The sequence below is a fragment of the Trichechus manatus genome, unplaced genomic scaffold (genome assembly GCF_000243295.1).
Source record: "Trichechus manatus latirostris isolate Lorelei unplaced genomic scaffold, TriManLat1.0 scaffold00030, whole genome shotgun sequence".
Taxonomy (NCBI): Eukaryota; Metazoa; Chordata; class Mammalia; order Sirenia; family Trichechidae; genus Trichechus; species Trichechus manatus.
The window spans coordinates 8,352,533-8,378,144 of NW_004443966.1; the positions used below are offsets into that span (position 1 = coordinate 8,352,533).

Genomic DNA, 25,612 nt, shown 5'->3' on the forward strand with positions numbered 1-25,612 from the left:
GACAGCATCTCATGCTTGTTTCAGTAGTAAGGGCCATGGGCCGTTCGGTGCTGGGTGGGCGTTAGGGAATAGTGACTTCAGCCCAGGGGGCTGGTGCTGGAGTCGAGGCGAGGGGATTGATCCCTGCGGCTGGGCTGGTTTGAGAAGCTAGATTAGAAGCAGAGCTTGATCTGGACCTTGAAGGTCGGGTAATAACGACAAACTGGAGAGGAGGGTGGTGCCTTTCAGACAGGCGAGAATCATCGGGCGGTTTTGCAAGGATTGAAAACGCAGCAGTTTAAATGAGATGCGGGACATGGAGTGTGGGTAGATGAGGCTAGGAGGTGGATGGAGGCCCTGGCTTAGGCAAAGGAGTTTGAACCTGATCGCCCGCACATTTCAAAATGTGGTGTGTGTGTTAAAAATGAGTTCTAAGCAAAATTATAAAGCAGTAAAAAACATGGCTGTCTGCTCTCCTTCCTTTTAGCTGGTCTGCTTCCCGCATGGCCCTACACACCGCCCCCGGCGTGGCCCTGCTTGCTGCACCCCCCATGTATCCCTCCCCCGGGTGTCTCCCCCCACACATGGGCCCACTTACTGCCCCCCCGTGTGTCCCCCTCGGGTGTCCCCCCAACATGGCCCTGCTCACTGTCCCCCACCTGTTGCCCCCCAGTGTCCCCCACACACATGGCCCTGCTCACTGACCCCCCCACGTGTCCCTCTCCTGGGTGTCTCCCCCCACACATGAGCCCACTTGCTGCCTCCCCGTGTGTCCCCCCTCCAGTGACCCCCCCACATATGGCTCTGCTCGCTGCCCTCCCCGGGTGTTCCCCCTGCCAGGTGTCCCCTCCCACACACGGCCCTGCTCACTGCCCACCACAGCATGTCCCTGCCTTGAGTGTCTCTCCCCACATGGCCCCGCTCGCTGCCCCCTCCGCGTGCCCCTATCCTGGGTCCCACCCCCCACGTGTCCCTGCTCGCTGCCTCCCTGTGTGCCCCTCTCCCAGGTCCCCCCCCGCGTATCCCTGCACGCTGCCCCACTGTGTGCCCCTCTCCTAGGTCCCACTCCCCACGTGTCCCTGCTCGCTGCCCCCCCATGTGCCCCTCTCCCGTTCTCCCCCCCACGTGTCCCTGCTCTCTGCCCTGCCACATGCCCCTCTCCCGGGTCCCCCCCCACGTGTCCCTGCCAACTGCCCCCCCACGTGCCCCTCTCCTGGGTGCCCACCCACGTGTCCCTGCACGCTGCCCCCCCGTGTGCCCCTCTCCTGGGTCCCACCCCCCACATGTCCCTGCTCACTGTCCCCCCACGTGCCCCGCTCCCAGGTCCGCCCCATGTGTCCCTGCTTGCTGCCCCCCTGTGTGCCCCTCTCCTGGGTCCCCCCCACATGTCCCTGCTCACTGCCCCCCCATGTGCCCCTCTCCCATTCTCCCCCCAACATGTCCCTGCTCTCTGCCCCCCGACATGCCCCTCTCCCGGGTACCCCCCACGTGTCCCTGCTGACTGCCCCCCCACGTGCCCCCTCCCGGGTCCCCCCCCCGCCACGTGTCCCTCCTCACTGCCCTCTTTCAGCAGCCTGAGTTCTGGATTGGTCTACAGTACACTACCCGTCCGTTCTCAGAATTTCCTGTTATTCACTGAGGCATTATCTCTAGTAAAGTGCTCACTTGTCTGAACGGTTCTAAAACCAGCCATTTTAAGACAGTGATGGGTGATAAATACAAATATCCACTTTCATAGCAGTGTCTAACTGGGAACAAATCTTTCTGACCCAGTGAGGTACTCAGTGGTGGAATTTGGGGTGCTAGTATCAGGCTGACGTAGGAGCTGACTGGGATGGGGGTAAGTTGGGGGGTATATTAGTTCCCTGGTCCTACTGTAGCAGAATACCACAAAGTGGGTGGCCTGTAAGAAACAGAAATTTAATTGATCATCTTACAGTTTGGGAGGCTAGAAGTCCAGGGTGTCCGCGGGGCCATGCTCCCTCCGAAGGCTCTAGGGGGAGACCCTTCTTTGTCTCTCCCAGCTTCTGGTGGCGCCAGGCTTCCTTGGCTTGCAATTGTGGCATCCGTCCATCATCGCGTGATTGTCTTCCCTCTGTCTGTCTGTGTATCTTCTCCTTTTTCATAAGGACTCGCTCAGGTTGGGTGAGGACCCACTATACTCCAGTATGTCTCTCCTTAACTGATGACGTCTTCAGAGACCCTGTTTCCAAACAAGGTTACATTCATAGATAACGGGGTGTAGAACTTCAACATTTCTTTTTGGGGGACACAGTTCAGCCATACCAGAGCGGTCCTCACAGAGGTCTATGCATGCCATGTGCATAGCCGTCTCTGTTCATCGTGGTGGTTTCCTCAGCTAGAACCGGAAAACGTTATCAAAGGTCTTTTCCATCATCCTGCGTTCCCTGTTGTATGTACCATGTTGTTTCCCTTAGTGGAGGTAGAAATGCTGACTCGCCCCTCCATTCACACATTAAATAAACGTGCATCAAGCCTGTCTCCGTGGCAGGCACTTTATGGTGCGCAGTAGACATGGTCCCTGTCCTCGGGAAGTTTACAATCCCATACTGATCTGACTTTGGTTCTTTTCTGTGGGCGATCATCTTGCATTTGCCAAAATGGAGACCTTCATCTTGTAAGCCATGAGGTTAAGCCTTTGTAGTTGCTGGGTCAGCTTGTTGGTGAGTAGAAATAGTTCAGTGTGCTTGGACATTTGGCCTCTGTTGATCCTTTTGTCGTGATGTTAGCATGGATAATTCCTAATGACTAATTTAGAGAAAAAAAATCTGTTTAAATCTTTCTATGAAGTACATATTAATACACCAATATTTACTGAGCATCTACTGTGTGCTGGACATTGTGTTAGGGCCTCTCAATTAAAAGATGACTATAATAGGGCAGTCCTTGCTCTCCAAGTCCAGTGGGGGAAGTGAATCTCTAATGGTGAATTTATTCCTAATACCATCATGTTGTAGAGCTTATTGCTGGTGTGTGGGGACAGGCAGGAATACACAGTGGTTGTCCTGTGGATTAGGGGGAACAATTAGGGATATTCAAGCTTGAATTTTTATTGACCAACCAGCCTGGCCTGCTGCTAAGTTCACACCTGTGTGGTAGATGGTCATTTCTCCTATGCTCTTTTACCACTTGAGCTTTTAATGATGGTTATTTCTAGTTGAAGTATTCAAACAATAGACCTGACCTCTTATGCCACTGTGAAAGAAAACTAAAGCGTGATCCTCATGTGAATGTTCTCGCTGGTGTTCTGGTGTCTTCCCTCTCGTCGCAAAGGGGAGTATGGTCCTCCCTGTCCTTTTGTAAGTGGGCTTTTAATACCCACATTTAAAAATCACATCAGCCAGGTTGACTTACTGTTTTCCTGAGCTTAGAATTGGATGTAGCTCCCACACGGTGTGGATGTGGGCGGCCGAGGGAGCCTCTCAACCCAGGCTGTGCTCCCTGGGTTCTCACCACTTGGGAAGAGATGTGATGGGCCCAGTGTGGAGACAAGATTATCAAAGAGGGCCTGGTAACTCCCAGAGAACGTAGCTCCCTGATAAAGCTAGACTGGAGATGAGTCCAAAGTGGGACATCCTGCTCCCTCCCCTCCTTGAATTTAAGCAGCTGGCTCCCAGGAAAGGGTTGACATGACCTACGTTCCTAGATGCTGACAGAGTAGACACCTGTCTATGCCTGATCTGCTCACTGTATGGAGGCTCGACGTTCAAGGGGAACCCTAATGCCCCTGAGCACAGACAGTCCAGAGAGCAAGACAGAGGGTGAGGCTCTGGCTTTTGCTTTTGAGGTGCCTATGAATCGCTTGGAGCCCTGGTGGCACAGTGGTTAAGAGCTACGGCTGCTAACCAAAAGACTGGCAGTTTGAATCCACCAGCTGCTCCTTGAAAACCCTATGGGGCACCTCTACTCTGTCCTGTGGGGTCACTAGGAGTCGGAATCGACTCGACGGCAACGGGTTTGGTTTTTCGTTTGTTTTTTTTTTTTTACATGAGTCGCTCTGACCTAGTTGCAATGGGTGTTACCTGTCAGAGCAGCTCCTCCTCCTCCCTTGAAGCAGTAGGTAAGGGGTGGAGAGAAGGGGCTGTTCTCTCCCGGGCATTTCTTTGAGAGAGCAGAATTGTTCCCAGAAGGTTGAGATGTAAACGTAGATGAATGACAGCTTTATAGCGGTCCACATTTCATGCTGCTGGTCGGTTACATGATGCATGCTGTTACCAGGCAGGTGTAAGGGGGGGAAGAGGGCATAGCTGGCCACAGTGGGTGCAGAGGTCTTTCAGTGGCCACGGTAGACAGTCAGTGGCTGGAGGTGGAGGGAGGAATGGGGGATGGAGGTCAGCCCTCACTCTCCTGACACCCAGGGCCCCACTGAGGTGCGGTGACCTGGCCCTGTGTCCTGCCAGCCTGACAGAGCACCCGTGCCCACAGGAGAGTGTGCAGAGTACCCATGCACACCACCCATGTGTTGTCCTGACCAGACTCCACTGATAGCCCCCAGGGCAAGGGCCAGTGGTGATACCAGCCCTTCCCAGAGGGTAAGTTCCTTTCTTCTTGAGCCCCTGGACTGGGGGAATCACAATGACTGCCAGGAAAACAGTCCAGGTTCCAGGAAGTACCTGCTCTGCAAGCTTCCCAGTTTCACAGCTCATTCCTCAGACAGTTTTATGTTTGGGAGAAGTATGTTGTATGCCAAGAATAAGGATGAACACAGAAGTTGTATCGTAAATAACACACACCCATTGCCATCGAGTCGATTCCAACTCATAGCCACCCTGTAGGACAGAGGAGAACTGCCCGATAGGATTTCCAGGGAGCGGCTGGATGCTTAACCACTGCATCACCAGGGTTCCGTAGTGAATTAACGGTTACTAAAAGTGACCCCCATATAGACAGGAATCCTGTCTGTCTTCCCTCCCTAATGCCTCTTGCAGTGCTTACTACATAATAAATGCAAAATAAATAGTAAAACAACTTTTGCAGCTCAGATGGTGGCTGAGTACAGTATGCCGTTCTCAGCGTTTCTTCAACCCCCATGACTAATAATAAAAAACACACGGTGCTCTCCAGGTGCCTTTGACATACATTCACTCATTTAAGTCTCCAACAGCCTCATGGGTAGATCCATTATCATCCCTGTTTCACAGAGGAAGAGACTGAGGCAGAGAAGAGATAAGTAACCAGCTCAGGGTCACTGCTGGTAAGGGGAGGGGTTGGAGCGCTTCCTGGCCCTCACAGAACAGGGCTGATATCCAAGGGGTAGGTGCTCGCCTCGACCAGTGATGGTCATTTATTTCTGAGAGGAGGAGATTGGCCGGAGCTGGCCTTGTTGTCCCCGTGTGGACTGCGCTTGGCCTGGGCGGCCTGCACTGCTGCCACTGTGCTGGGCTGTTTACAGCTCCTGGGGACTGAACAAGGGTTATTTTAAAAGGAGAATGTCTGGGTTTCACCACGGGCATGGTTGGCACACCATCCACAGTGGATGCCACAGAATGGTTTCTGTGCTGATCCAGACTGCCTTCACACACGTAGTCAGGGCAAAGGGAGGCAGAGTGGGAAGAGATTATGAAAAGGGAGAATAATGCATGTCTTATAAGTTTATACCCTATATTTTTACCAAAAAAAGACCAAAGATTCAGTAAGATAGTATACATTAAAACTGGGGTAAAAGAAATAACAACCATAGGCTCACAAAATCGTGCACAAATTTGGCTTTTTTGAGTTCTCCTGCAGTCCACCTGGGAAAGGCCACCTGCTCCGCTCTCCTAGGCTCAGCCTGCAGCACGCAAGCCTGGAGAGGCAGGAGTTAGCAAAGGGGTGAGATACAGAGAGAGGAGGCAGGCTCAGCGCGGGTTGTGTCAATAGTGTGCTGCCCTGAAGCCATCACCAGGGAAGAGTGAGTGTGGATCTTCACCAGCGTGTGTTCTCTGAGCCAGCTCATTTTCTCAAGAATTTCAGTGGATGTATAGTGAGAGTTCTCTCAGGTGTGGAAAATACATATTCCTCTTTAGCTGATGCTTCTAAATTGCCATGTGCTTTAATCCTTCCTTCTGTTTGCCACAAGGTAAGTCAGGTAGTTAATTCTAACAGGTGTCCATTTTGCAAGTGTCTTGTTCCATTGGGAGTGGTGCCAGAAGCAGCTCAGTGGTGGATTCCCTTTGGGATAGTGATTAAATCACCATGTCCTTTGATTTCAGAGCTCACTGAGGTTTTCCTCTGTGGGCGATCATCTTGCATGATAATAATACAAAGGCCTTGCCTTTATATCGACTTTTGTACTTTATAAAGCATTTTCACGTACATAATTTTCATTTTTTAGCACTCCTGAGAAGGGAATTGTTAGCTGTGTTCCGTGGATGGGAAGACCGTGATGATAAAACAGGGAGGCAGGAGTAAGAAGAAGAAGCTGGAGCCTTTTCGTCTTAGACCAGTGCACAGTGCCTTTGCGGATGACTGGGTTGTGTTTGTATTTTTTGTGTCATCTGTTCCTGTATGAGGATATTGATGCTTTTTTGCAGTAGTGGTTTCTGGATGGTAGAAAAATAGAAAACACGAGCCCAGAGTGCATCTCCGGTGTTCCGGTTCTGTTGAACATTTACCCTGAGCTAAGACAGTGGTCTCCACTTAGTGGCTTCCTCGTGAGATATTAGGATGAAGAAACAAGAGCATCTGATGGGAAGAGTTGGCCAAGCATCAGGTGTCAGCTGCAAGTTCCTTAAAAAGCTAGTAACTTCCTGCTCTCCACAGGGCAGATATGGATCCAAAGGTCCAAGGGGTCAGCAGGCCAGGGATTGAACCTGGACCACTAACTCCCAGTCTAGCGCCCTTTCCATGAACCAAGATGCCCCCAACTCCTGTCTCTCTGACAGAACCAGGCAGCAGCCACACGGGCCGGGCCCAGAATGGAGCTCATGTGTAGTGAGATCTTTGTCTCCAGAAAGGGCACTTAGCTTTCTTGGGACTATCTCTAAGGCCATAATAAGGTGCAAACTCTGTCTAGGTGGATACTTCTGTGGGGTTGCCACAATTGGGTGATGACATACGTTTGATAAAAAGCCTTAAAAGCATAAATCAGCGCTTCTGCCTGTTCTTCTGCCGTCTTTCCAGCAGACCTCCTGAGGAGAGAGGTCAGAAGCTCCTGTGTCCTCCCCTCTGCTCCTTTTCCCGCCTCCCATTCTCTCCTGAACCTGCAGTTTTTGACGTCCTTCTGGCTCCACCCTGTACTGTCCCCTCTTTTCTCGATTGCAAGAGACCTCCACGTGGCCATATTCAGGAGTTACTGCAGGAGTCCCTGGCAGTGTGGACTTCCACCACATTCTCTCTTCAGAAAGCCCAGGTCTTAGTCTGAGAAGGGCAGCCTTCCTGCAGGGCCACCTCTGGTGCTTTCTGTTCCCAGGGAGGGGAGGTGGGATAGACTGGAAGAGATTAACTGTCCCCTTCTCTCTGGTCATCAAGTTCTGTGGCCTTCTGCATTGACTGTCATCCCCAGCCATGCTCAAGGATCTCAGGAGTTCAGGAAACCCCTCGTCACCAGTCCCAAGGGACAACCAACCCACAGAGCTGTCTGCATCACAGCAGATTTGTCACTTTATCTCTAGAGTTTAAATTTTGTTGCCCCAAATCGGAGGGGTCGTTGGTTAAATATGGCTGTAAGAAGAGGCACAGGACACCTTGCAGGCTTTAAGAGTCCATCATATTGTAGGTGGAAAACTGTCAGCTGTTTTCAACTCCTCTGCCATGTCAGCAATCCAGCCACTGCCCGGGCTGTGAGAAGTGAATTTAGTTTTGGGCACATGCCCAGTAAACATGGCTTTTGTTTGTTGAGCAACATGTCTTGACATTTCTCAGATAAGGTGTATTTTCATATTTATACTGATAGAGTTCATTCAGAATGTGAGCAGAGGTCAGAATGACCTCAAAGTTGGGTGGCCTGAATGGCCACTTCATGAAACTGTAGGGAAACCTTGCCCTGGACTCAGGAGCATTCACTGACAATGCCTTCTGAACTCAGGTGACCCAGTCACCTGCTTGTAGGAAGCCAGCAATCAAACATGCTAGGACACCAAGCCCTGGAGGTCCCGTCCGTTGTCTGGAGCCCTGATCAGCTGGTTACCTTTTCTGCCTCTGACCTCTTTACTGATTCTGAGCACTTGCATTCCTAAGTGGGAGAGAGGTATGAAGGCAGCTGGGGCCTAGGTAGTAGGGACAGAACCTACTACCTATAGGTTCTCTAATACAAGACAAGAAAGGCATGTGAGTTTGAAATTCCCATGGGTTTATGTTGTCTGTGCTGCTCTAGAAGGAGCCCTGGTGGCACAGGGGTTACACGCTCAGCTGCTGACCGCGAGGTGGCAATTCAAACCCACCAGGCACTCTGAGGGAGAAAGATGTGGCAGTCTGTTCCCATGAAGATTAAAACCAAACCCACTGCCGTTGAGTTGATCCTGACACATAGCGACCCCATAGGGTTTCCAAGGCTGTAAATTTCTATGGAAGCAGACTGCCACATCTTTCTCCTGTGGAGCTGCTGGTGGTTTTGAACTGCCAACCTTTTGAATAGCAGCTGAGCACCTTAACCACTGCGCCACCAGGGCTCCTTCCGTAAAGATTCCCCCTTGGAAAGTCTAGGGGGCAGTTCTACTCTGTCCTATAAGGTTGCGATGAGTCGGAATCAACTTGACGGCAATGGGTTTTTTAACGGGTGCTGCTGTAGGATTCATTAGCTACTAACCGTGCAGTGCGTTGTTTTGTTTGCCAGGATGACAGTCAGCAGTTAAGTCTGCCTTGCGTCTTGAGGTGTGGGAAAGATAGTGAACCTCCTTTCTGCCGCCATCTTGTTTCCAAGGCATGCGTATGATAGAGGCTGGCTCCGGTGAGTGTTGAGGGGGTGGGGATTCTGACCATGAAGTACAGCAGGTACTCAAAATAACAAACCATGAGCCACCAACTCAAATGAAATTTACTAAATGGTTAGCCTTACGTTTTAAAAGTAAGACATTTATGAAATAGTTCAAACCTAGCCTAAACCTGGATATTTCCTAAAACCACTGAACTAGAAGGAAAGCGAGTATCTTCATAGTCTGTCTGAACCAAATAAAAATTGAATTGGTACTTTGTTTGCTTTGAGACCCTGAAACAGTAGGAAGCCGTCTGGCACTCTTTGTGTTTAAAAGTGGCCGTTCTGGCCTCATTAGTGAGGGCTGTGCACTGGCCTAGCATTGATCCCCCTCTGGATTCGATTCTTTATTAAAATCGCACAAAGCTGATACCACTGGAGCTACTTTATTTGTGGGGAAATGGAGGCACAGAGTGGCCAGCCTGACTTGCTCAAATTTACACAGTCTGTTAGCGATGGGGCAGTTCTACTCTGTCCTATAGGGTTGCTATGAGTCGGAATCGACTTGATGGCAACGGGTTTGGTTTTTTGGTTTGGTTAGTGATGGAGCTGGGCCTAGAAACCAGGGGTTCTGGTATGTGGTGTGGTAGGGCTCTCTTGCTATGAGGGTACCTAAGGGGTCACTCATGATTCTTCCCGCCCCCGATGCTGATGGAGAGGGAGCCCAGGGAGGCCGTGGCTGCTGACCACAGCATCTTCAAGAAGCAGCCATGGACGGCCAAGGCTCTCTGCCTCTGTCTCACCTTGAAGATATTAATCTGGGGAATTCCACTTCCTAGGACCCTTCAGAGTCCCTGGGTGGTGCATACAGTTAACACGGTCAGCTGCTAACTGAGAGGTGGGAGGTTTGAGTTCACCCAGAGGCACCTTAGAAGAAAGACCTGGTGATCTACTTCCAAATAACCAGCCATTGAAATCCCTGTGGAGCACAGTTCTACTCCACAGCAACTGGGTTTTTTTAGGGCCCCCTTTAGGAAACCCCAGGTAGGGAGGGAGGGCTGTTGGGAGGGGAGGCTTGGTGAACAGGTGAGACTCCTTCCTCCCGAAGGATTCTGCTTGCCTCCCCTTAGACTGTATGCTGCTGTTCTCCTTTTCATTTCTTAAAACCTATTATTAAAATTCATCTTTATCTGGAAGCATTCTCTTTAACTGCTGCTTTATTCTCTTTCGATTTTTAAAGCTGATTCAGAGTCCAGTGTGTTTCCCTCAAGACAAGTGATTATCAAGAGTATCAGGATTTGTCTCTTGGTGTTTTCCAGGGATTCTAAGTGAGAGCCTTCAGATCATCCAGGAAGATGGTGGCCCTGTCCTTAAAGATTTGTGTCCGCCACTGCAACGTGGTGAAGACCATGCAGTTTGAACCGGCCACAGCCGTGTACGACGCCTGCCGCATCATTCGCGAGCGGGTGCCCGAGGCACAGACTGGCCAAGGTAGGTCATTGGTTATTGGCTGGTTTCTTAACATGTGCTGAGAGAGTCTGCGTTTTTATGGCTAAAGACACAGAAGCTCTGAGTGGTCTGCAAGCCCACCAGTGTGTGTTTTAAGTGAAGTATCTTCTTAGACCAGACGCTCCCTCCTTCCTGTGTGAGGCTTTAGATGACGGTGACCACTCCCACAGCTGAACCATCACCGTTGTCAAGCCACAGTGGTCCTCGGGGTCGTCCCGTGCGTCAGAATTGTGCTCTGCAGTTTGCAAATGACCCTTTGGTGTATCTTCTCCTTTTCCCGATAAGTGAAACTCCACTAACAACTGTTGGGTGTCTGGACTCTGGACCGTTTCCCATGTGTGAAAACTTCCCACGGCCAGCGACGCAGAGACGAGCCGAATGGCTGGCTCCACTGCCGTCAGGACCGGGGCGCGTCTCACATCCCGAGCACTTTGAAGGGGCTTTGTAACTTTTACCTCAAAGGTTTAAAGAAAATCATTGGTGACCTGTGTTTTGCTTGGTGTTTGGTTAAACCTCTGACCCCTGTTAATCTGAGTTTAAACAGAAGCCATTCAGACACTTTGATTTTCCACTTTCCCTTCTTCCTCTCCGCATTTCCTTCCTCTATAGAGTGTTTATTTGACTGCTGGTTGAGAAACTGGGATCGTTTCCAAACTGACAAGCCTTTAGTGTGAAAGTGCAGTAAAATTTATCTTAAAAATAGGAAGATTATAAAAATGGTTGAAATGGCAAGTGTTTTGCTATATATATTCTGCCACAATAAAATAAATAGAAGCTTGCAAATCAAACATAATATCAAGGATAATTATAGGTAGGAGTGGAGCTTCTTGAAAAGATCTATTTGCCACAAAACTCTTCTCATCTCCAGTCTAAAAGCGTTATTTATATCATTAAAAACGCTGTATTTCTCCACTGCCCACATCCCCAAACTTACTCCAGATCCGGTTTTATAACAGTGTCTGATGTCTTTACTTTTCTGTTTGTTTGTTTGTCTCCCAGATTTTTCCTCCTCTGTTTCTTTGGGTCCGATTGCTGTACGCCTGTGGGGAATGTATAACCTGTTAAAGATCTTGGAGTTTGGTTGTTTTTTGGTTTTTTTGTTTTGTTTTGGTTTTTCTGAGAAACAGCAGGAGCTCTGACCCTCATCTGAGTCTTCAGACAGGAAACGTTACTGCTCCCTCCTGCCAGCGTCCCCTTGTACTTCCTGGGCTAGATGAGGTGGGTTTTAGGGGCGGTGCAGGTGGTTCGCACTCAGCTGCTAGCTGAAAGACCGGCCGTTTGAACCCACCCAGCGGCTCCACAGAGAAAGATCTGGCAGTCTGCTTCCATAAAGGTTACAGCCGGGGAAACCCTACAGAGCTCAGTTCTGCTCTGTAACACATGGGGTCCCCACAAGTTGAGACCCACTCGATGGTAACGGGTTTCTTTTTTTATGGAGAACATGGAGCCCCTGGTTGGTACAAATGTTCAATGTGCTTCGCGCTAACAAAAAGGTGGGTGGTGTGAGTCTACACAGAGGGCCTTGGGAAAAAGGCCTGGCAGTCTACTTTTGAAAAACCAGTCATTGAAAGTCTTATGGCGCACAGTCCTACTCTGACAGTCATGGGGGCACCATGGCTCGGAATCGACTCTACAGCAGCTGGACGAAGGACATGGAGCTTATTTGTCCGACCTTTTTTATAATTTGGTGGTAGTGAGGGGTGGAGCTTCATCTCATAGGGAACTTCCACCGATCTTTTATGACTCTGTGTTGGGGTGATGGAGGGCTCATACCAGGTGTACGTGTTCCTCTGTCTCCTTTGCCTACGTGGACTTGGGCTTAAGCGGGCCCTCTCTTGGTTTCTCTGTGACTGTCTTGTCATTCTCTGTCAATTCCTGGCCTGGTTTTTATAGCAAAGGATAGGGAACAAAGCCACATTCAGTTAGAAGTAAATTTGGACTGTGTTCTTCTTGGCGTTTCTGCTGAATTTTAGATACAACTTGCGCCCTACTGGTTTGAAGAAACCTGAACCTTGTTTGTGGGCATTCTACAGCTCAGTCCTCGTTCCTCCCGATCTGCTGCAGTCCCCGTAACTGCTGGTGGTGTCAGAACAAAACAGCTCTCTCTGGTGAAGGACAATACCCGCATGCTTGCCAGGTCGGCAGGCTCAGGGCCTGGAAGGCGATGGTGGTTTCATCTCTACTTTGTCTTTTCTTTTTCTTTCTTTTCCTGTCCCAGCTTCTGACTATGGGCTGTTCCTTTCGGATGAAGACCCCAGGAAAGGCATTTGGCTGGAAGCAGGCAGAACACTGGATTACTACATGTTGCGAAATGGGGTATGCTGTTGTCCCCCCGACCCCCACCGCCGCCCTTTTTAAAATTTCTTTGTCCGTGGGCCTTCCAGAGAAGCCAACATCGTTATGCTTTACATGAAAAGAGAAAACCAACAATCAGTTTTGATTCAAAGGACATTTTAAGTTGATGTGATGTACTTTGTAAGGATTGTCCAGGTGGTGATAGAAAATGCCAGCAATCCAAATTCTTGAAACTCTACAGAGGGATTGAAGAAGTTTGGGGTTAGTATTTTAAGGGATTTCTACATGCTGTTGTTGGATTTGCTAGTTAAGAGGTAAGATACGGCATCTTCCTGCATGTAGGAGGTGATGGAAAGTAGGGATAGAATTGAGGGGAAACTAAAATGTAATCCCCAAGTTAGTTGGAGGCTGAATATTCATTACCGTTTTATTTTTCAATAAACTTCAAATTAGGGATGTGAGGTTAATCATGACCAGTAATAGTAACAACAACCCCAAAATGGCTCTGTTATGGAAATATAACAAGTCAAAAAGTGTTAAGCCTTCTCTTCAGCTGAACTTCCAAGATACTAGGCTTTTGGAGCTTAAGACGGACTGAACTCACCACCTAGGTCAGTATCCCATGAAGTGAGCGAGAAGTATGTGACGCCAATTAATTTTTCTCTCCATAGTTCTATTTTTAAGAAGTGTAGTAAAAAAGAAGTGTCTTATTTAAAAATAACTCCCAAACTTACTACCCATGTTTGGTCTGGCCCTTGTTACCAATTCTACACTGTCATGGAGACCATATCCCACGACTGTGAAGAGTTAGGGGCTGTGATATATGTCCCTCATCATGTATGCGTAGTTTGTAAAAATTGTTTATAGCAGTGTAAGAGATCACTGGAGAAACACACCACTGTCTTGGAAAAAGGCAACTGAGATTTTTCCTCTGCTAATTCTCATCAGAGCAGACCGTTCCCAGACTTTCAGGGGGACGTATGCCACTTCATTTTACAGAAGGTAGTTTTCAGTAATTGTGAGTATAAAAATTATTTCTTTGGGTGCAATTTCATTATCGGATTTTAGAGAAATCCTTATTAAAACAATTATTTAGCTCTGGAGTCCCTGGGTGGTGCAAATGGTTAACATGATTGGCTGCTAACCAAAAGTTTGGTGGTTCTGGTTCACCCAGAGGCACCTTGGAAGAAAGGTCTGCTTCTGAAAAATCAACCATTGAAAACCCTGTGGAGCACAGTCCTGCTGTGACACACGTAGGGTCGCCATGAGTCGGAATCGACTTGATGGCAGCTAGAAGTGGAAGGGAAAATTCTTTTTTTTTAAAAAAAAAGTGTCTAGGTTGGCTGTTTTCCCACTCAGCGTTGCATCTAGACCCACGTTGTGAAGTATGTGTATGGTTTATGCTCTAGGATATTTTGGAATATAAAAAGAAACAGAGACCTCAGAAAATCCGGATGCTGGATGGATCTGTGAAAACAGTGATGGTGGATGACTCCAAGACGGTTGGGGAACTCCTGGTTACCATTTGCAGTAGGATAGGTGAGCATTCACATGCCTATATTTCCTTCTTTCTTTCTTTTTGATTTTTATGACTTCCCTCTTCTTTTTTTTGACCCCTTCTGATGCCTAGGCAATTTTAAATGTGTCTTCACACACTGATTTGTGCTCAACCCCAAGAAAGTATCTGCATTCTTCTGATTTGCAGATTCAAAAACTGGTATTGCAAAAACTTGAATCGCTCACTAAGTCATAATTGAGAGCTTTTTTTTTTCTCTTTCAAAAATGAAAGAAATTTTCAAATTGAGAGTAGTGATTTGGAAATCATATAGTTCGGTCCCCCACCCGTTGCTGGGATTCTGTGTCAGCATCGCAGACATACAGTAGTATCTCCTTGAGTACTTGTGCTAACAGCCTCGGCAGTTGACTATCAGGCAGCTGTTCTCGCCTTTCCACAACAAGCCCTTCAAATATTTGAAGGAAGTACCCTTGTCTACCTTAGTTTTCTCTTCATGCAAAGGAAGCCCAGTTCCTTTAGGCACTTCTGGTTTGACATTGTCTTGCCTTCCTCTGCATGATCTCTTCTTTGTTCTCGGTTCTCGAAAATTAGACAAAAGAATTGAACATGACATTTTGAATGTGACTTAACTAGCTGAAAACCCTGCGTATCATCCATGGTTATTTGATGTGTGCTCCACGGGGCCACCTCTGTGCCCTCTCGTTAGTAAGGCCTCTTCTCTTCTTTGACACCATGAACTCCTTGGGGGTATTAAGAGCTGCAGGCGGAAAGGGGTCTTTGATGACTTAATCATTTATAATTATAACCCAGTTTGTATTTTTAGGAATAACAAACTATGAAGAATACTCTTTAATCCAAGAAACTATGGAAGAAAAGAAAGAGGAGGGGACAGGTACACTCAAAAAAGACAGGACCCTGTTACGGGATGAGAGGAAAATGGAGAAGCTAAAGGCCAAGCTTCACACAGATGATGACCGTAAGTGTTTGAGAAGGAAGCCTGATACAGGTACCTGGGCTCTGCCAAGCTCACTCCCTCCCATCATGTCTGTGACCCAGGACAGGGTGTATTTTTATTTTTTTCGTTTCATCTGTAAATATTTTTAGGTTTGTGTCTCTAAAATATAAAGGCTCTTAAGAGATTAAAAAGTAACTGTAATACATTCCATAACTTTAAAAAAAAAAAAAACTCTTAATGTTGAATATATGAATCATGTTCACATTTTCTCTGTTGTCTTCTCAAAATATTTAAAGTTTGTTTGAACTGCAACCCAAGTAAGTTTGGGTGATATGTTGCTTAACTCTTAAGAGGCTCTATCTCTTTTGTTTTTCCACTGCAGTTTGTGTGTGTGTGTGTGTGTGTGTATGTGTGTGTGCGTGCGCGCGCGCGCGCGTGTGTGTGCATTTAGAAACCAGGATTTTAGCTGTATAGTGCTTCCTACAGTCTGGATTTTGCTGATTGCATATCTACGGTGTCATTTAACATGTTCCTCTCTCCTTTTAATTCCTTAAAACTCGAGGCCTAATCAGATTGAAGTGTGTGAGAATGCATGCGTGCGTGTGTGTACATATACACATGCATACACATATATGTACACATGCAGATACACACACACATATTTAAAATAAAGATGACTCCTTACGTTGTGTTATGTACTTCCATTTAGAAGTTAACAGCCATCGACGACCATCGCCTAGATTGATTGTTTCCTTAGTGGTTACAAACTAGTAATGTGATTCTATCACAGGCGAGTCATGTTCTGTGGCCACACAGTTAATATATGTATACCCCATGTGCCCCAAAGCCCATGCTGTGTGTCACTTGCTGCCTGAGCCTCCACAGAAAGGACCTTAATTCATGCCACAGCTCACTTAGGCCTCCCCAGCCTCTTCCTTTGATTGCTCTTACTTTTGCTGTTGCTTTGGGAAGATGTCATCATTGTCATCGTGTCTGTTGATCTTCAGTAGAGTTGTCATTCCCTCTTAGCCATTGTCCCTTCCCTTCTCTGTCGGCCTCATTTGATTTCCAGTAGATACTTCTTTCCAAGCGAGACTTGAGGAGACATGTCCTCAGGATTTATTAATATGTGTACGATACTTTCTGAAGTATTGTGAGAGATGAGTTGATCAGATGCAGTCCTGTGCTGAAGTTGCCTATAACCTCATGGGGCTGGTAATAAGTACTTACCCACACATGCGTGTTAAGCCCAGGGAGGAGTATAGGTACGAGTGCTGTGGAAAGTGTAGAGGAGTAATTAATTCCATGGGCCTAGATATCAGGAAAGGAGCCTTGGTGACGCAACGTTTAAGTGTTCAGCTGGTAACCAAAAGGGTGGAGGTGTGAACCTACCCAGTGGCTCTGCAGGAGAAAAGACCTGGCCATCTACTCCCACAAGGATTACAGCCTAGAAAACCCTATGGGACAGTTCTACTCTGTCACACGGGGTTGCTATGAGTTGGAATCAACTTGACAGCACCCAACAACAACAACAGATAGCAGGAGTGCGTTCTCAGAATGGGTGACATTCATGCTGGCTCATGGGCAGGGTTTCTGCCATCCTCACCTTCCCCTGTGCTGTTCCCTCAGGCCTCCCTCACCCCATTACTTTCATTTTTCTTCTCTTTGCTAATTAGGCTCAGAGATGACTCATGATGCTCAGAGTCTGTAAGTTGTTTCACTTGATGAGGCAGACTACAGATCTACTCTTGATTGAGAGGAAATGCCTAACTGGTTGTCTTAGCATAAAGCACTAATGTCCTTGTTTCTTTTTTTTTTTCCCAAGAAGGGGGCATATTATAAATTCAATTGCAGTGCTTTAGCTAACTTTAGGAATGGCTGAGAAGTCTCTCTCATTCCCTTTTCAGTTTATCATACGGTAGATATAAACTTGTTTTTCAAAGTTAAAAAGCACAGTTCTGATGGAAGAAATAATCAAAACTGACTGTCGGCATCACAGAAATCAGCGTCTGTATCAATCTGCTGTTTTGGCCAACTCCCTTTACTTAGGAGGAAATGCGAACAGTGCTTTCATGTGTCTTGTTGTGTTGCAGTAAACTGGCTGGATCACAGCCGAACGTTCAGAGAACAAGGAGTAGATGAAAACGAAACCTTGCTGCTTAGACGGAAGTTCTTTTACTCTGATCAGAATGTAGATTCAAGAGACCCTGTGCAGCTGAACTTGCTCTATGTTCAGGTACAGTATTTAATGCCCAGACACTGGGGTTGATGAGCTTTCTGGGAGCCCCAGCTTCCACTGTGTTTATGGAAGCCAGTTTCCAGCAGGCATTGCTCCTGGGTTCCGCACACATTTCTGGTTGCTTCTCAGGCTGACGTTTGACACGGGCTGCTGGCCATCCGGGGTGGTGCCTCTGTTGGCCTGTCTTGGCCTCAGATTGGGACCTGGTGGCCAGTACTGTCCCTCTTTGCCCAGCGGTGAGAGGCAGTTGTGTTGGACTGAGTGGGCGTACTAGTTCAAACACAGGACAGCTTTCTTAGCTGGCAGCTTAGAATATAAGAGAGTATCAGCAGAAAATCAGTGCTGCCCATGAACTGAAAGATAGCCTCTCAGTAACCTTTTATGGCTTTACCTTTAACTCATTGTTAAAACTTAGACAAGTCATTTAAATTTTCTGAGTTGCAGTCCCGTGATATGTAAAATACGAGCTTTGCAATAGATGGTCCCCAAGGTTTCACTCATCTCAGGGAAGACATAATTCATCTTTTTCTCCTTCCCCCATCTCACTTGCTTTCTCCCTCTCTCCCCGCTCCTTTCCCTTTTCCCTCCTTCCGTTTCTCTACCTGCCTGTCTATAGAAATAGCCACATGCGCTGCCTGTATTTATAAATAAAGTTTTATTGGCACACAACTTTTTTTTTTTTTTTTTTACATATTTTCTGTGGCTGCTCTTGCTGTCCAAGGGCAGAGTTCAGTAGTTGTGACAGAGACCGTACGGCCCCCAAGGTCTAACACATTTACTATCCAGCCCTTTATGGGAAAAGTTTGCTGATCCCTGAATTAGTAGATGGAAGAATGGTCTGGAAGGAGGGTTGGGAGGACAGAGTCTGGAAGGCAGGAAATAACAGGACAATGAGAAAATGCTTATTGATTTAAGGCTCAGAGCGATAGCCAAGAGTGTACATCTAAGAGTATTTGGGGGATCATTTAACTAGAGGAAGGACAGAAAGAAGAGGGATAAATAGCAATAGTGCTGATGGATTGAGAACTGGAAAGGAAGACCTCAGACACAGTGAGTTCCCGATTCTACGACAGTGCATTTGCTTGTCCCCCTCCAAGTATCTTGAGTATTAAATTCTTGCCTGTGTGTGTCTGTCTGTCTGTCCCCTCCGCCCCATCTCCTTTGTCTTGGAATAGGGATTGGATTGATTTTTACCTCTAGATATTTTTTCTGCTGGCTTTATGATTTAGGGGTCATAGAAGGTAAATCACATTTCTATTCCGGCCTCTATGAATCTGCTAGTGGAACAAGGCTGCTCCTTTGCCTCCCTCTGCTTTTCATGATCCCGTATACCTTCCTAGATTCTAATCAACCTTCAGTGTTGATGTGCTGGCCACTGCTGATGCTCTCCAGCTATTTGGGCAGTTTGGAGCAAAGGTGTGTTTTCCTTTTGGCTTCATTCTCCTGTGCTACAACCATCCACAGCATGCTGAAGGCATCCTGTGGGTGGGCTGGTACATCTCCCCTGTGCTCATGTCAGGACTTGTCAGTGGACAGAGTGGGTCGGTCCCCCAGCCCCTGATACCTTGGCTTCCTCTTATGTTTCAGGCTCGGGATGACATCCTAAACGGCTCCCACCCTGTCTCCTTCGAAAAGGCTTGTGAATTTGGTGGATTTCAAGCCCAGATCCAGTTTGGACCTCATGTGGACCATAAGCATAAACCTGGATTCTTAGAGTAAATGGCCTTTTATTTATTTTCGTATCTCTTCTTCTCTTTTTCTTCTTTTTTTTGTTTTCTTCTTCCTCTTATTTTCTTCCCACCTATTTATTTTTGGGCCAGCTACTCAAAATACGCACCCAAGTGTCAGTCAGTCATGAAAATGTTAGCTTTTGCTCAGTTGAATATATGGTCGAATTTGCAGACGTTGGGAAAAGCAGAATGGCTAGAGATTCGGTGTTGGAATGACAACTGTCAAGGGTGTTTGTTTCAAGTTCGGGTGGTACGGCGTCCTCTCTAGCCTGTTCTAGGATACCCCTGGAGGTGAGGAACTCACTTCCCTCTCTACCCTGCACCCTCTCCCTGTGAGAACATTCCTTCTTCATATTGGACCAGACTTCATTGTCTTTAATAATTTTCTCAGACTCCTGGAGCCACGGAGTATAGACGAGAAGGCGTCATGTTTTTATTACAGCCTTCTGGTCCTAGTTGCTCTGAAAGCGTGAGTGCACCTCGAACAGTCGGTCCGTCCTCTTCGCTCATCTGGCCTTTCGTTCTCCTTATAAAGTTATGGGGGCGAGTCTTTCGGGCTTCAAACTCCTAGATTCAAGAGAAAGCAATCCTTCTAATTCATCATGGCCCACAGAACACGGGCCATAGTTGGTGTCTTAGGCTGGGTTCTCTAGAGAAGCCAAACCAGTGACGTGTCTATATATATATGGAGAGAGAGAGAGAGAGATTTATATCAGAGAAATGGCTCACATGGTTGTAGAGGCTGGGAAGTCCCAAGTCCGTGGGTCAGGTTTAAGACTTCTCCCAACTCACATAGCTGCAGAGGCTGACAAATCCCAAAATTAGCAGACAAGCTGCTAGCTCAGGTCCCAAGAACCAGTGGTCAGATGTACAGCAGCCAGCTGCAGGATCCAGAACCAGCGAAAGCCCGAAAGCCTGGCTAGAAAGTCCACCTATGTTGGATGCAGGCCACACCCCTAAGGAAACTCCCTTTCAACTGATTGGCTACTCACAGCAGATCCCATCATGGAGATGCAGATGAAACATGTAGGCGAGGCCAAAAAAAAGTGGTCAATGTGGTCAATATCATGCTGTTACCTAGAGAGTAACTTGTGGAGACTTTGGAGACTTCTTGGAACCTGATGTGGATGCCCGTCGGGCAGTGGGAGGACGTGCAGCATGAGGTATGTTGAGGAGGCCATCAGTTGTATTGCGTCCAACTGTGTCAAGGGGAGAAGATGGTGTAAGTGCTCGTTTGACACTTGACCCCCTTTCACTTTGGTGGAAGAAGTCAGGACCAGCATGTGCCCTTGATTAAGAAGAAAACCCAACTTTCACCTGCTGTTTGGTCTAAACTGAATTGTTTCAAAACAAAACTACCCTTGGGTTATTGAATCCCAGGGAGACTTTGTAACGTTATGCTTTGTCCTACAGTGTACCATGCTGTGGCCTTGACTCTGAGCAGCTCCTGTCACTTGGTTCTGTATTATCCACACAAGTTGTATGGTCAAGGGCTCCTCAGGACTCATTTCTCCGCAGCCCACATGGCTTCCTTCCTATGGGAGCCATGGGAAACTGGCCTTTCTCTCTGTTCCGTGGCCCCACAGATGCCTTACAAAGGATCACATACACACGTACTTATAGCAGTTTCCCCGTTCCCACAGTTTAACCTCACAGCTGGTCCCTTAGATACATATGATGTCATAAACCTGAGGATTATGGCCGTGGAAGTTGATAAATAGACATCAAGAACTCATTAGGCCCTGGAGGAGCCAACATGCTTTGTTTCTATCTGCCTCTATGAGAGACTGATGAAGAATAGGAGAGACTGGAGGGGAGATTTATGAACCAAACATTTTTAAATAAAAAATTGACCTGTTTTTACCCTTTCCCAGCTGTAAACTTGTGTGGCCCTGGTGGGAAGGAGCTCCAGATGTAACCATTCAGCTGGTGCCCAAGTCTGGCTGTAGGATCATACCCTCATCATTTAATTAACACCTTTTCTTCTGAGGCCTGGCCCAACTACTCTCCAGGCCCCCATTGTGAATTGAGAAAGCAGTATTTTATGTGATAGATGTGGTAGGGGGCTCAGAGAGGAAAAGTGGTTTCTTCACGATTGTAGTTAGGGGCTCTCAAGTCGACTCCCAACTCCTGGTGACCCCGTGCACCCCGGGATCAAACCATTGTGATCCATAGGGTTTTCACTGGCTGATTTTCTGAAGTAGATTGCCAGGCCTTTCTTCCTAGTCTGTCTTAGTTTGGAAGTTCCACTGAAACCTCTTCAGCATCATAGCAACAACATACAGGCCTGCACTGATAGATGTGGCTTGACTTGCACTGGCCAGGAATCAAACCCAGGTCTCCTACATGGAAGGCTAGAATTTTACCACTGAACCACCACTGCCCCCATTCACAGTTACTTAAAGAATTTTTCTGCAAATGGCTTCTGACTTCTAACATTGAGCTCTATCATTTTCAGAGGCATTCCTGCATTCAGGAAAAAGTTGCTGCTTTCACTGGTCTCCTAATATGCAGCAAAATTATACTTAAAAATGTGATTACAAAGTCCTTTTGTCTCTTTCCTAGCGTCCCTGGCTGTGCCAGCCCGCTCACAGCCAACGTTACTGTACCTGCTGACTGCTTGTGCTGAGACCGCACACCAGCATCTGAGGGTTGGTAGCGGCCTTAGCCGTGTGCACTTTAGTTCATGGTCCTGCAGGATGCTGCATACTGACCCTCACTGATAATGGCCCTTCCGTCACAATCTGAGTGAGCGAAGGTGAAGCAGTTTTACTTAGTCAGTTTCCTTGCTTCTCAGGCTGTATTATGAAGCTCACGCCTCTAGTGATACGTGTACTCTTACTCAGATTCCAAATTAAAACAAGCTTATTGTGCCTGTTGGTAATTGTTTTTCCTTACAAATTTGATTTACTTTTCAATTAAACCAAATCTAGTCTAAGTAATGAGGTGTTTTCATTTAATGTAGATATTTAATTGTGTACATTATTGTGTATACCACCCAGGTAAGACTTGCTCAGGATGTGCATCACCTTTTAATTAAAACAGTGAGGCCACATTTCCCTGATTTTAAGCTGGATAGCCGGGTCCTGTTTTCAGGGATATGTATGTATCCCTGGGCTGTCCTTGGTGACCGTGGGGACATGTTTTCCAGGCTTTATGTCTTTCCCCATCTTGCCTTCATATGTGCTATGCGCTTGAAGGAGGAAGACCTGGTGATCTGCTGCCATAAAGATTACAGCCTAGAGCAGTTCTACTCTGTCACGTGGGATCGCTGTGAGTCCCAGTCAGCTCGATGACACCTAACAGCAACATCCACTTGAACAATTCAGAGTTCAAAAAAAAAAAAAATAGGGAGAAGGCTGGGTTTGTCACAGAGCCAGGTTGAAGAGAAGGGCCAGGCAAAGATTTCAGTCATGTTGCTTCTGGGCGAGGCACAGAGAGGTGTGTTTAATGCGGAAATTTCTTTCAATTTTTTGAAAACTTGTTTAGCACTGTTGCTCGAAGTCAGTACACTAGGGACATTTTTATGAGATTCTCTTTCACCTTTCTTCAGTCTCTTTAACAATTTCTGGATTCAGAATAATGGAAATGAGTACTGAAAAATTTTCCGAGTTTTCAGGCATTTAAGGATTATGTAATGCATCTCATCTGCTGTAGAGATGGGGCAGTAGGTCCTAGAAAGAGAGAGAGTGGTAAGACACAGAACTGGTGACAGCTGGAAGCCAGAAAAAGTGCCGGCTCTCCCAAATGAAGTCTGATGTGCTTTATCTACAGGGTGGTTTTCCTCAGGCCATCTCCAGAGAATCCCAGAAAGAGGCTTTTTATTGGAGAATGAAGTATAAACAACACATACACGAATAGCCAGGCATATACTTTATGGTCCCCTATGTTGAGAAAGTGTTTGTAGAAAGCATGCTGTCCTTTCTTCTTTGACTTATTGAGGACCTCCTGTGCACGTTCTGCCATGCCAGGGAAAGGGAAGGTGGAAGGGAAATACTGAGATGCTATACCGAGTCCTTGATGTTTTCGAGACTGCAGATTACTTGGCAAATAAACTTATGAAAAGGTGATTTACAGAGAGTCAAAATTTGGCTCTGATGATTTCTACAAGGTGTGGCCTTATAACTGTGTTTTAAGATGCAGGATGGTTTATTTAGGATGCCAGATGTAGCAGTAGAGGCTGCTATTAATTATTTCTAGAAAGTCAAGAAAGGTACAGTGCAAGAAGCAATGCTCATCAAAGAATTCGGTAAAATAGAAGGAAAATCTAAAGAGGCGTTAGCTGTTAAAACAGCAACAATGACAAAACACGAGGTAGAAAACTTTTGGAAGTAAATGATCACAGTCAAAGCCTTCTGTGGACCTTACTGTATGGGAGGAAATTAGAGATGCTGATAAACTTTAGACCTTAAATTAGGTGTAAGTGATTAAATCGAAGATAGCTCTAGGTGGTGGGTAGACAGTGTTCACTGCACAATTCTTTCAACTTCTTTGTATGTTTGAAGATTTGCATAATAAGATTTTTGGGGAAAATTGAAGGTAGTCAAGTAGGATAGAAATAGACTATACAGCTTCCAAACCAGTAAAGGCAGAAAACAGAAGGAATATAAACAACCTCACTAATACAGCAGTTGTCGTGCAGGATAGATAGAGAAACCAAGCCAGAAAAAGTAAATAAAATGCACAAAATAAGATGGCAAAAATTCTTCCAAATTATATTAGCCATCATTGCAAATACAAGTAAATCAGACTCACCAGTTAACAGAGGTTCTCATATTGAGTAGGATTTTTTTTCTTTTTTTAAGTATAAGTATCTGCTATTCCCAAGAGAAACACTTAAATTTAAGGACAAAGAAAAATCGCAATTATAGGCATGGGTAATGACCAGGAAATTACTAGTTAAATCAAAGCTGGAGAAGTTATATTTAATATTACACAAAATAGACTTTAAAGCAAACAAGGCGCAAGTAGAGATAAAGAAAATCATTATAAAGACAGAAGGAATAATTCACCAGTACAAATAATAGTCACAAATGTGTATGCATCCAACAACATTGTCTTCAAATATGTAAAGGAGAAGTAGACAGAATTACAGGAGAATTTCAGAGTTAGTGAAATATTTTAATGGATTAATTTAACGTATCTCCCTCAGAGAGTGACTGATACAAGAACATCAAAATAGAAGGAAATAATTAAGAGAAAGTAATGAAGTAGAAACCATAGCAAGGATTAATAAAACCAAAGCTGTATTTTTTTTTTTTTAATTAATAAAATAAGTTAAGACTCTGGCAAGTTTGATCAAGAAAAAAAAAAAGAAAAAAAAGGCATAAATATTATCAGTAGTAAGAATGGGCTGTATCTACAGATTAAAAATCATAGAGAATGTGATGAAAACTTTGAGCCAAAAAAATTGAAAACATTGACAAAGTGGATAGTAAGGAAATCTAAATAGACCTATAAAGTTGAATAAAAATTGACTTATTAACTTAAAATACACCAATCAAACAAACAGAATACCCAAGCAAAACAAAATACAAAAAACTAAGCTCAGGTTATTTCAGAGAATAGAAAAAAAGTAAATCTCATCTTAACTTGGAACTAGTAAAACGATAATACCAAAATTGAATATAGACTATGTAAAATTTTTAGACTGTAGGTCATTCTAACTTATGAATATAGATGCTCTCCCTACAAAAGATAGTAAAATATTAACAAACTAGCTCCAGCATGGCATATGTGTATGTATAAGTACAAGTTACCGTAACTAAGTAGGGTTTCTTTCAGGGATGCAAAACTCCTTTATTCAACAAATGATTTTTAATAGTATTTTACTGTGTTTAAGCTGAAAGTTTACACAGTAAATTAGGTTCCCATTTAACAATTTCTGCACAAAGTATTCATTTTGCATTTTTCACAATGTGTCATCATTCCCATTCATTCTTTTCTGATTGTACCATTTCCAGTACTCTAGTCTCCCTGTCCTTATGCTTTGCTTTAGAGCAATTTTTGACCATTTGGTCTCCTATAGATGATCTTTTATAGGAGCTCATTGCTAATGGGTAGTATTCTTTATTTTATGAGCCAAACTGTTATTTAGCTAAAAGGTGACCTCAAGGGATAATTTTGGTTTAAGGTTTGAAGACTATCTCAGGATGATCGTCTCGGGGAGTCCTCTAGTCTCAACCAGTCCAGTAAGTCTGGACTTTTTAAGAATCTGAGTTCTGTTCCACATTTTTCTCCCATTCTATCAGGATCCATCTACTGTGACCCTAATCAGAATGGTTGGTAGTGGTAGCTGGACACCATCTAGTTCTTCTGGTCTCAGGGTAGCTGAAGCTGTGGTTTGTGTAGACTGTCAGTCCTGTAGACTATTTTCTTTTCTGAGTCTTTTGTTTCCTTCTCTTTTGTTGTGGATGAGTATAGACCAATAGTTATATCTTAGAGGGCTGCTCAACAAATAATTTATTGAATGCCTGCTGTGTGGCAAGTACTGGGCATTGGAGATATAGCAGTGTAAAATGCAGTCAAACATCCTGCC

The 25,612-nt window shown here is 45.9% G+C and overlaps 1 protein-coding gene across 1 annotated transcript in view; it reads left to right on the forward strand.

The window, feature by feature from the left end:
* The window catches only part of TLN2 (talin 2), a 479,103-nt gene that overhangs the window by 270,183 nt on the left and 183,308 nt on the right, over positions 1-25,612 (forward strand). Inside the window, exons 4-9 of the mRNA XM_023729855.1 lie at positions 10,150-10,321; positions 12,558-12,655; positions 14,044-14,173; positions 14,974-15,126; positions 17,199-17,341; positions 18,932-19,059. Of these exons, the coding sequence (XP_023585623.1) occupies positions 10,186-10,321; positions 12,558-12,655; positions 14,044-14,173; positions 14,974-15,126; positions 17,199-17,341; positions 18,932-19,059 (788 nt within the window). The 5' untranslated portion in view covers positions 10,150-10,185. The remainder of the gene's footprint in view (positions 1-10,149; positions 10,322-12,557; positions 12,656-14,043; positions 14,174-14,973; positions 15,127-17,198; positions 17,342-18,931; positions 19,060-25,612) is intronic.